At 46.9% G+C, this 12,257-nt stretch overlaps 1 protein-coding gene across 32 annotated transcripts in view; it reads right to left on the bottom strand.

Moving 5' to 3' along the window:
* The window catches only part of MICAL3 (microtubule associated monooxygenase, calponin and LIM domain containing 3), a 1,875,796-nt gene that overhangs the window by 587,195 nt on the left and 1,276,344 nt on the right, over positions 1-12,257 (bottom strand). For 19 of the 32 annotated variants that reach the window (XM_085652129.1, XM_085652139.1, XM_085652136.1 and 16 more), the window contains 2 exons: positions 2,643-2,902; positions 990-1,079 (listed from right to left, as the gene is read on the bottom strand). In XM_085652129.1, the coding sequence (XP_085508255.1) occupies positions 990-1,079; positions 2,643-2,902 (350 nt within the window). The remainder of the gene's footprint in view (positions 1-989; positions 1,080-2,642; positions 2,903-12,257) is intronic. The other 13 variants (XM_085652141.1, XM_085652147.1, XM_085652151.1 and 10 more) reach the window with 4 other exon arrangements.

The following is a 12,257-nucleotide window of genomic DNA, read 5'->3' as shown; positions in this document are numbered from 1 at the left end:
GGCACCACACATCACATCTGGTACCTACCACGGCGCGCCGTTCGATGCCACTTACCGGCACGCAGGGGTACTGCTCAAGATTTTCCAGATCCTGTCTGACGCCTGGGGAATAGTTTATGGTAAGGAATCTGTGGCTAGAAGTCTCTATTAGATACAAACATACAGGTTGACTCTGGGATGCAATGGAGTAGGTCTATGACTGTCTAATTGTGGCTGAGAAGAAAAAATTACAAAAACATGTTTGAGCACCATAATTGGAAAACATGCTAGGAGAAATTTGTTCAGAGGCCTAAAATTGCCAAACTAAAGCCAAAAAGCATATCCCAATTCACACTAATCAGATGGTGCGTGGTGCAGAGGGCAGGGACTGCTGCATGGCAAGACTTGTGTGAAGTATCATAGGTATGCAGCAATCTTTCAGCTTCAAGAACAGTCTAGTTCATGTATGAGGCTGTAGCATTTTCCAGTGTTTGAGAATATAGTGAGCTGAACATTAAAAGAACATAGGAAAACATATTTCTATGATTTCTTTCTAATTAGACCATTATTCACTTGAGTGATATTAATCAAGCCAGAGATGCTGGCGAATGGGTACATGTAATGCTGAGAGGGGAGACGCAAACAAGGCAACGAGGTATATCTATAGCATGAACACCAAAACCAGCATAATAACACTTCACTAGAGAACACTATTATTTGTATTCTTGTTTTTGGAAGTGTGAGACTTTTATGGGCAGGCTAATTATGCGTTCATTTAAAGGATCATGCAGGGGTGCCTTGAAATAATGTAAACTGCAAGCTATTATTTTACTCCTGCAATACAAACTGCCATTTAATGCAAAAAGTTAGAAATTTTTGTAACCATGTTTCAGTAATTGTGTAAGTAGTTATTAATAGATGCACATGTTTACAGTCATGCAAGCACTTTTAACTCCTGGTATATGCCTTTGGCAAAATGCCAACTCTTCGCATGTTGAAGAGTGGAGTACCTTTAAATGTACCCGTGTCCTCTTCATCAGAGAGATGCTGGAGCCAAAGGCCTTGTTGGAGCTCCCTGTCCCAAGGGCAATACTCTCCTTCTAAAGAAAGAGGGCGGCAAGGAAGGCACACATGTCCAGATAGAGGAAGACAGAAGCAGAAATCAGAAACAATAGTGTAATCCTAGCTGTACGAAACCAGAATTACTACTTGAGAGCAACACACAGAAAAAGACCCTCCCTTCCTTGCTCTACCTTTGTGGATCCATGCTGGGGTGGTCCGACATACACAACAAGGCAAGTGCAGAGGCATCCACTCCCACAGGACTGCTCTATTTCAAACATGGGAGGCCTCCATGTGAACAACTACTCATTTATAACACTGAAGTCTCGCAGTGTTAGTCGAGGTACACAAAACCATCCCAGATCCCCCATTACAAGGCCCTCTCTGTTGTTGGAGGACAGATACAAAAGACAGCACTGAGGGCAAGATTAACACAGAGAAACAAGGAAGTCACACTTCTATGGCAATATAATGCCAAAATATGTATAAATGGCAAAGAATAGGTAAGAATTGCAGTGAGAAGAAAAGAAAAAAACACACAATTGCATGAAGACAAGAAAATGTTTTTGAAAATGCAAAGTAAATAATGTACCCCAGAGAAAACCTAAAATAAAAATACGCACCCTCCATGGCTAATACAGGGGGAACCAAATGTATTTTTGACAAGTGCATGTAGAACAGAGGAAAATAATTTTGAAAATGATTCCAAAACCAGGCTTAGATTAATCTCCTGCTTAGACTGAAATCACAGTAGATAAAGGGTGCGATAGTGAAATGATAGAACCGGATGACAACGTGATAGCCAAAAACTCTTCCAAAGGAATGTGGCAGAACGCTGTGGTATGTAAAGCAGAGGTGCGAGTCAAAATAACTCGTAATGCATTAGGGTTTCACTGGATGTAAAGCCCTCCGTATCTGCGCCAAAGCCAACTAGACAAATAAGGCCCATTTTGACATATTTTTCCCACTATGGAGTGGGCTTTAAGTTTGACAGTAGGAGGGACACCACTCCCACTTCTGCTCACCTAAAGAGCATTTAATCTGATCAAACAAGGAGACAGCACTCTGGAAGTTCCTATACTGTGGGGGAACCCACACAGTCCAAACCTGAGCAAAGATCACAACTACATGTGTTTCAGTAAAGACCTAAAAACTAAACTATTCTGGCTGGTCTTGAACGATACCTTACATGGGGATCGCCATTAAGAATATATGTCAGCACCCACCAACGATCACTGCACTCAGTGTGTTTTCCCTTTTGAACCTATTCTTAAATAACCAAAAGGCAATTTATTTATAAAGATATTCTCGCATTAGCAAATCTGCCAGCTGCATTATTCAGTGATGAACAGTGGATTTTATCTGATGGGGCATCAATATTAGTTTTACCACTGTTTTGACATTTGCTTTTATGTTAAAAATGCTTGAAGAAAAAGGATTGTGTGTGCAACTATTACTGAATCCCAGTGTTTCTCGCAAGGATACGGTATTAAGATGTAGATAAACAGTTGCACATTTCGTATTTTTTGTTAAATGACAATATACACCAAGGGATTTCTCTTGTAAACCTGTAAACAAATGTAACACTTGATCTCACAAACCTTCACTGGATTCATCATCTTCCTCATCCTCTGCCTCCCCATCCTCTTCCTCTTGTCCATTTTCTTCCACCAACACTCCCGCCTCTGTGGCTTTTTCAGCCTCATTGTTCCCCTCTTCCTGACCCTTAAGAAGGGCGTGGATTCTTACAGCTTCCTTCCAGGGAACACCCCCCAGATCAGATGAAGGGGCCTGTGGTTGATCCTCCTCGTCCTCCTCTTCTTCTTCTTCATCCTCCTCTTCCATTTCAGACTCTGAACTACTGAAAAAGGGGGGGAATGAAGAATCTCATTATTACAGAAAGACAAGTTATGATTCACAACGAATCCAAGTAACTGACTGTCCTTAAATAGAGCGACTGGAAATGCAAGGCCGTCTTCCACTGAACATCAGTGAATCAGGAGTGTACAATAGGCCCAGGAATGTTGAATAAATTCAGGATAGCCACCAGCTACATAATCTACTTCCAGCCAGGTCCACTGAATGCACATGTAGCTTTTGGGGACATCCAGAGAAGCTGACATGAATCCAGCTAGGCGGACCTACGTTGGACACCGCTGCAGTAAATCACTTCTGTTATTCTAGTACACGGTTATTTCGAAGGGGGATCTTCATCAGACTGCACTGTATCAATTATTTGTAAAAGGTAGATGTAAAGGCCACCAGCTCCACACATGTGCATACAGTTTACCCTCCTTTGTGGCTGAAAAAAGCAAAGGTCCAAATCGAGGTGTATCCCTCAACACACCACCGTCGGCTGATGGGGGGTGATATGTTTGCTTCCATCCACTGAGAGGCAAAGATTCAGGCCCCTATCGGCCGACGGTATGAAAATACTGTTATCAAAGTGGTGTCTGCACAACCCACAAACACTTGCACATGTGTGGGTCACAGTTTAGATCTGACAATCTATTGCATTTGAGTTCAAAATACACCTGGAAGCCTGTACAGACCCAGCATCTAGGAAGTTTGTAAATAATAAAGTAGCTCACATTACACATTTAAAACAGTACCTGCTGCTAGGCATGAGAAGCCTGGCACAACGGGCCCCAAGTATGTTACAGCTGGGGTTACCTGCTGATATGCATGTGGAGGCTAGCATTAACAGCTGCTGGGCATGTGGCAGCTAGCCTTGCTGTTGGGAAGTTTGCAAGCCATGTGGAGGTAGGTTATAAATGCCGCTGAGCACATGGAGTCTGTCTCTTTCCTTTACTAGGTAACTGCAACTGCGTAAACACATCAGCCAGGCTCTACATTGGCTCCCTGCTACAAGAAGAATCTACATCAAAGCGGTCTGCATCACCCACCCTGCACTACACTCAACAAGACTCGTCCTCCTCTAGAGTAACATCTGTGAGTATCACCGACCGAAGTAAACAGAGCAAAGCTCTGAAACAACCTACTCAGGTTAGAAATCTCCAGAACTACTTGCCCTTTTGTAAATCACTGATCACATGGCCATTTCAATTCGCTTGCCTTGAGCATTGCAAACCTCATTAGAATCAGCCTCTACAGACCAACGTCATAAGAAGGACCTACCGGAGGGGCGGGGCACGGCTCTGCAACATGGAGGCTGCGGAGAAGAGCGCTCCGGGTCCGTCCGACCTCCCCTGCAGTCATCCGGGGAACTGGGCTCCTAATGAACCAAACCCCACCGTCGCTGAGTGCAGGAGACCAAAAGGAGCAGTCAAGGGCCCCTGCAGTTTCAAAGAAGGAGGCGGGGGAGTTGTTGAGGCCCCCTCTCCATTACCTACCGTGAGTGACCAGCAGTCCAGGATAATGAAGGTCTGAGCAGCTGCAGCACTGTGTCTAGGGCTACTCTTCCCCTACCATGAAAGCTCGACACCCTTGGGGAGGGCCCAGACTGGTAGACTGAATCAACTGAACTTGTGCCCAACTGTACCAAGGCAGGGAGTGCGTGGGTGAAGTATGCCACCCCCCAACCACTAAAAGTGACTCCCAGCTGAAAAATGGCCAGTAAAGGGGTCCCACATCCCAGATACTATCTAAGCTTTTGCACTACTACCCCTGGGCAACAGAAGGTTCCAGGCCGTGTCTGAATATGAGGCGGCTACCACATGCATGAAGCCTGGGACAGTGCAGGAGGGCTATCTTGTGGCCAATCCCTCTCCCCCTCTTTACTATCCTTGGAGCGAGGTGAGCCCCATCCCAACAGACAAAGGTACTGAACGACCAGGGGGCATGCCCACACTCCCCTGTTGCCATGCAGGGGAGGTGCGAGCTCCCTAACCACTACTAGCCTGGATTGCAGATGTGACCAAGGCCAGCAGCTCATGTCCCCATATTGCACAATAAACTAGACTGCAGTGAATTTCAAAATGGACAAAAGTCTGACAAGGCAGGCTGGAGACCTAAAATGTTGGTGTGCCACTGAGTGCTCTGTGAAACAGAAGTAGCAGAGAGGTGGAGGAGAAAACACACACACACAAGTTGGCAGGGTATGCCCAGGTCTCAGTATGCTTGTTTCCGGTCCAGGGAAGACATGGCTTGGCAGTTCGGGCTGGACTGTTCCCATGAGGCACAGGGTCAAGACTGATTTGTATATAGCTGTGTCTGAACTGGGGTGACGAAGTGAGCTAAAGAATGATGATGGATTCAACCCAAATCTGTGACTGGGGGTTGAGTGTCCGAAATGTTTTAGTTTAGCGCTCCATCCATCATCTCCTCGTGTTTGCTTCAAGTTTAGTGCCTGCACCACTGAGCTGTGACTCTCCAGAACCCCATTGAGAGCCATAAGTGCACTGCTGTGTGGCCTGCGGCTGCCTGACTCTGACCGACTGAGACAGGCCTGTAGTGAGTGAGGGTTCCGAGAGTAGGAGTGGGGCAACAGGAGACCCTCACCAGCATCCAGCACTGCATATCAGTGAGTGGGCTCACTTCATCCCTCGCACTTCATCCCCCACACTGCTCTCCTGTGTTATTTTTCTGGGTCTGGGTGGACAGACTTGGGAGGACTGCTGACCTGCTGGTTCTCCTTAGATCTTCAAAAGTGCCCTAGGGCACCCGGAATAAGGAATTGGACAATGGAGCCTGCAGTGACCCTAGCGAGGGTCCTCCTTCTCTTTGGGCTCCTTTCTCTCCTATCAAAGCATGTTGCAATGTGGACGCAAGAACCCCTACAGGGCCTGGCAGATCTACCAGTGCAGAGGAACCAAGGAGACTTCAATGGGATTCGCTAAGCCTGCCTGAACACTGAGAGGAGGATGGCTCTCTCTGCCCATTGGTGAGTGCTGAAGGTCTAAATCAATCAAAGCAATCAACGATTTGTAGAGTGCTGCTTATCACCAGTGAGGGTATCCAGGCAGGGGCAGGGCCCGAAGCCTCAGACATTACAGCGACAGGAGCTGCCTACGGCCAACATTGTACTGCCGCGGGGGGTTGTGGCCGGACGAGGCTGGGCCCTCCCTCTTGCATCTAGGATCCGGAAATTCCTCACCAGAAATCAGCAGAGCTTTGCAGGAAGGTAGGACAACTCTAATATATTATGTGGAAACGCAAATCCGAAGGCAGTAGTGTTACCTCACGCCCCCCTGTTCGCATTGACTATGTTAGAAAGAGTTGTGGGGATAGTCTCCAATGAGATAGACCTGGTAGAACGCAGATTATCACTGGGCCCTGAGAGGTCGCCAATGCCCCAAGACAAAGGTTGAAAGCTATCTAGTAAAACCAAATCTAAAGAAATGACCTCCTCACAACAGAGGACACAATTCAAGCGAAAGTATTAAACACACTCATAATGTGGTCCCTCTATCGCCTGCAACATTGGTAATGGACCACTGCCCTCTTGCTGCAACAGCTGTAAAGAGGAAAACAACTGGTAAACAGATGACTACAAAAAGGAAGCAGTCTAGCCGAGTTGCCGGTACCAATAATCGCCTTCTTACCTGGATACACCCAGTACAGTCAGCATCAACCCCTAATCCACAACGACAAAATCCACCCCATACGCTGACCCTGGACACTGAGGGAACTGCTGGTCTGTTTTTTTAACAGTACTGTTCTATACTTAATACCATACTAGATTATAAACTCACGCCATTGCTGGAACGTCTGGTCAACATCGAGAAGAGCCTGGACACAATTCAGAACTGCGTAATGGCAGGGAATGAGGTTGAGGACAGGGCAGTGTACCACAGGTCTACTCTGCGAAACATACTCTGAATAGGGCATCTATACCCCAGACTCTAACTTTACCCTCAAGGGGTGGGTTAACTAATGCAGCCCGACTGAGGAGTCCTGCAGATTAATCCAGCCTGTTAAACAAACCATTGTAGTGGACATTATAACCGCAATTAATAAAAGTACTACACAAATGGAACCAGCATCCCCCATTGATAGAGGGGCAAGGCCATAATCGCCTCCCGCCTGCAATCGCGCACACAACTGCTCACATGTTGTACGGAACATTCCCAGCAAGGATCAACTGGACTTACCACCTGCAGCAGGCCCATACCTAATGGTCCTAGCTGGTGTGGCCCCACTGAGGGAAACCCAAAGTGACACATGGGGGAAACTGAGGAACAAATGTATGGACTAGTTCACTAAAAACAAACATTTTAATCCCGCAAGATGTAAGGAAATTTTGATGGTACAGAGGGTTGGGCGGCTTGGTCAGCAGAACAAAGATATAGAGGGTGAATGTATTGTTATTAATTTTGAGAGCCCAAAGAGTGCGTACTATGTTAAAACGGCAGGAGGATTGTGGTGGTCCTAATTCCAAAATCCGTTGCCTCCCTCTGGGTTATTTCTATAGACGAGTAGTATTAGAAAGCCTTTCTGCCACAGATGATCACACACAGTGATAGGTTCTCTATTTTAGCAGACCTTGATGGGTTAGACTGACTGAGACCTAACCCAATAGATGAGGGTGGGCCTGCATTTACCAATATGGCATCTCAGTCCTCCTCTAAAGCTTCTACAACCCAGCACACATACAATGATAACCAAACATAAAAAATGCTGAGTTGGGAATGCTACGGGACTTAACTCTAAACTACTGTGCCTGGAATGGCTTACCTTTATTAGCCAGTTCGATATTTTAATGTTTGAAGAGACTAGGAACACCCACGAAATATTTGTCGATGGTTTTGCTTGCTATTATAACTTCGCAATACCCTCGAAATCAGGCTGTGCAGTAGGAGAGCTAGCTATCTGGGTGAAAATCAAAGCAGGAGGTTGTGTGAAGGCTTTAGAGCCGTTCGATAACATCCAGGCAGTGAGGTACCAGAGAGGCCCCACTACAGATCTGATTAACTTTTATAACAGTGATTTTTCGAATGTACCGAACACTAATTTTCCAATTTTGTTTGAATACATTTTGTCCTTACAGAGTGCCATAGGGGATAGCGGTCAATTGGCTGGTTTTTGTTTGGGCGGTGATTTGAATGCTAGTTTGAGTTCAGCATGCACTCATTCCTATTCCCCGAATACCACTATTTGCATCAATACTCCTCCTTTTGTACAGACCAGATCCGGCATTAGAGGACTTGAGCTGGCATCGTTTTTGGCCACTTGTAAATTAACTAGCGTTAGATAACTGCTCAGCAGGACTACCTACCTTCAGGGACTGAGGCTACATGTGTACAATTGACTTTCTTTTTGTATCCCCAAATCTGGAAAAGTTATTGCGTCTGGTTTTGGAGCTCACAACCCAATTGTGTTTGTCCTCTCCCTGGCCCCCAGACCACACTATTTGATGGAAATTGGAGCAAGCAGCCTTGAACCCTCATCGGATGGTCTTAGATTAATATGGAAGGCAGTTGCGCCTGCTACTCTATTCCAGCAAGTTATTAAAGAGAATTTCCCAGAAGTTATGGCATGCCTTAGCGAAGAGCATACAGCCCATCCAGTGACTACGGCCTTTGAACAACTCTGCTCCCTCATTAAGAAAGAGATTAAGAGACCTATAAAATCCCACAGCAGTGAAACAAAATGCTTTAGCCAGGAATACTCTATTGTCAACCACACCAAGCTCTTAAGACCCCCCCCCCCTCACCCCCAGGAATATGAAGAAGGTGAGAGTCCTACAGAAGACTTATAAGCAAGTAACAGTCGCCAGATAAAAGTTCTAGTCTAGCAATAGGATTTCCTAGCCTTGACTGGTAAGAATAGCAATTTTTTTTGAGCAGCAATAAAAGAAATTAAACAGTTTAAGCAGGCAGAGGGAAAAAGTTACTGTAAAAACCAGTGAGGTCTGGGAACAGCACTTTTCTAACATCTACGCACTAGTCTCCACAGACTCCGGAAATACACCGCCCACAAATATTACCCCCAATAGAGTTAACTCTGTGGGAAGTCAAGGAAGCTATAAATCCGAGTATCAGGAGAAAGGTCCCAGGTACCAATGGGGTACCGATTGATCTTTTAAAAATTCAACCCAGGCTTTTGGGCCCGATTCTATTGAATGTTTTTAATCGTTTAAGGTACTCTTCCGTACCAAGCACATGGTTAACCTCAATAATAGTACCAATTTCTAGAAAGGTAAATCGCTCAGAACCAAGCTGTTACAGGCCAATCTCATTGACACTACACTAAAAATTCTAGTAAGGGCCCTGTACAATCAGATTAAAGAATGGGCAACTGTGGAAGCAATTTTTTACCCATGTCAGCACGGCTTCAGATCAAAGATTGGCACGGTAGAGCAGTGTCTCAATCTTAATCGATTGATTGGCAAATATACGATAGAACAAAACTCCCATATCTGGCATTCATGGACCTGACCACAGCGTTCGATAGTATAAACTGTTTGAAGCCGTGGTCTACTCTTTTAACCCTTGGTTTGGCTGCAGCACTGGTGCACTTTATAGCCTATTTGCACAGAGACATGAAACAAAGAATAAGAATAAATATGGAAGACAGGGTGTCCAGGGAAACTGGAATTTTTAGGGGAGTAAGACAGGGGTGTGTTTTTGCTCTACTTTTATTTACTTTATACATAAATGATCTTCACCTATTTTTACTTACTAGTGCCCCTGATGTGCCCAAAGTTAAGGGCTCCTTCCTTCCCTTGCTGCTGTATGCCGATTATGTAGTTTTAATGCCACGTACCCCAAGGGCCTTACGACAGTGTACGGATTTGTAAATTGTATGAAATCCCTGGATTAACACACCAATTTTAATAAATCTTATATAATGACCTGTGGGCCGAAGAAATTGAACCTGGAAACACTTAAGGTGGGGGAGGTCTCTCTAAAATGCACTAACGCACAAGATACTTACTTGTGTAACAACATATCTGTAAGAGACATTAGTTAGTGATAGATTCCTTACGCGTCGGTAGGCGTCGTCATGCGGCTCTGCATACGTACTGGTGCAACAGAACTAGGGCCTTCAACCTGAACCTAGCGAACAGTTCGCAGAACGGGGAGGATGGGCCGGCGGTAAGGAATCTATCACTAACTAATGTCTCTTACAGATATATCGTTACACAAGTAAGTAACGTGTGCATCTGAAAGAGACACGTTAGTGATAGATTCCTTACTTTAGAATACATACCCAAGCAATACCAACCCGGGTGGTGGGTCTGCAAAGTGAGATTACACCAGAAAGTCACGGAGAACTGAACGGCCAAAGAAGCCATCTCTCCGGACTTGACTGTCAAGGCAATAGTGCTTAGTGAAAGTATGCAGCGATGCCCAAGTGGCTGCTTGACACATGTCTTGCAGGGGGACACCGCGTCCCAATGCTGTAGTAGCCGCAGTCGCCCTGGTAGAATGGGTGCACAGTCCTACCGGAGGATCCTTTTTAGCCAGAGTTTAACAGGCTTTAATGCACAGGACAACCCATCAGGAGATAGTTCGCTTGTGCACAGCCCGGCCTTTCTTGGTGCCCACATAGCCAACAAAGAGCTGGTCATCCACCCGGAACTGTTGTGTGTGGTTGAGATAGAACGAAAGCGCACTTTTTGGGTGCAGACGGTGGAGCCTCTCCTCCTCCCTTGAAGGGTGCGGAGGCGGAAAGAAAGTGGGCAGAGTGACAGTTTGCCCGAGATGAAAGGCAGAGACTGCTTTTGGAAGAAAGGAGGGACGCGGTCGAAGCACAACCTTGTCCAGATGAATCGCCAGGAAAGGAGGTTTACAGGAAAGAGCCTGGAGCTCACTCACCCGCTGAGCGGAGGTGATGGCCTCCAGGAAGACAGTTTTTAAAGTTAATAACCGCAAAGGACAGTTATGAAGAGGCACAAAGATAGCGCACATCAAGTATGTGAGAACCAGGTTCAAGTCCCATTGAGGCATCACAAAAGGAATAGGCGGGAAAAGGTGAGTAATGCCTTTGAGAAATCTATTGACAACTGGGGGCTTGAAAAGAGAGGGCTGATCAGGCAGCCTAAGAAAGGCTGAAAGAGCAGAAAGGTAGCCCTTGATAGTGCCCAGAGCAGAGCTCTGCTGGGCCAAAGAGAGAAGGAACAAAAGGACCTCAGAAAGAGGGGCAGAAAGGGGATCCACAGCTTTCGCCGTGCACCATGCCACAAAGTTCTTCCACCGGCAGGCGTATACAGTTTTAGTTGAGGGACACCTGGCTGCCAGAATCACATTACAGACTCCAGGAGGCAAGTCAAATCGAATCAACTGTCGCCGCTCAATCTCCACGCAAGGAGGTGGAGGTTGGACAGGTTCGGGCGGAGGACTGTCCCCTGTTGATGCGACAGAAGATCCTCCCGAAGAGGCAGTCGTATCAGGGGATCCATGCTCATACTGAGTAGCTCGGGCTACCAAACTCTTTGAGCCCAGTCCAGTGCCACTAGAATGACTTGGGCTCGGTTGTGTCAGTTTTTCTTTAGCACTCTGGGTAGAAGTGGTATAGGCGGAAAGGCGTACAACAGACCGCAACTCCACTCGCGATGAAAACCGTCTCCGAGCGAGTGCCGCTTCGGAAACTCCAACGCGCAGAACTGCTGACATTGCGCGTTCTCTTTAGTGGCGAATAGATCTAACCAAGGTTCTCCCCACTGCTGAAAGAGCCCTTGTGCCACCTCCGAGTGAAGACGCCATTCATGATCCAACATGCACCTGCAGCTGAGTTCGTCCGCCCTGGCGTTCAAAGAACCTGCCAAGTGTTGAACCACCAAGGAAATGCCTTGACGTTCCAGCCATATCCAGACGCAGAGCCTCCTGACATAGGGTCCACGACCCCACCCCGCCTTGCTTTTTGCAGTACCACATGGCGGTGGTGTTGTCCGTGAACACCTGCACTACTTTCCCCTTGACAGAGGGAAGGAATGCTTTCAGTGCAAGTAGGATCGCCCTGAGCTCCAAAAGGTTGATATGGAGCTTGGACTCCACTGGAGACCAGACGCCTCTGAGCTCCGCTTCTCCCATGTGGCCACCCCATCCCAGGAGGGACGCGTCTGTCACTACTGTGTGCTCGGTTGGGAAAGGGAGAGGGATATGCCACTGACCCAACGCTGGTCCGTGAGCCACCACTGCAAGTCCTGTGCAGTGCCCTCCGAGATCTGGACGTAGTCGGACAGGTTTCCCCGATGCTGCGCCCACTGGAACTTCAGGTCCCACTGCAGAGCCCGCATGTGCCACCGGGTATGATTGATGGGCATGACGCAGGAGGCCATGAGGCCCAGCAGCCTCAGGGTCTTCCTGACC

The sequence above is a fragment of the Triturus cristatus genome, chromosome 4_1, assembly GCF_964204655.1.
Source record: "Triturus cristatus chromosome 4_1, aTriCri1.1, whole genome shotgun sequence".
In the NCBI taxonomy this organism is placed as follows: domain Eukaryota; kingdom Metazoa; phylum Chordata; class Amphibia; order Caudata; family Salamandridae; genus Triturus; species Triturus cristatus.
The sequence above is the reverse complement of the archived record's forward strand: the minus strand, read 5'-3'. Positions and strand labels throughout refer to the sequence as shown.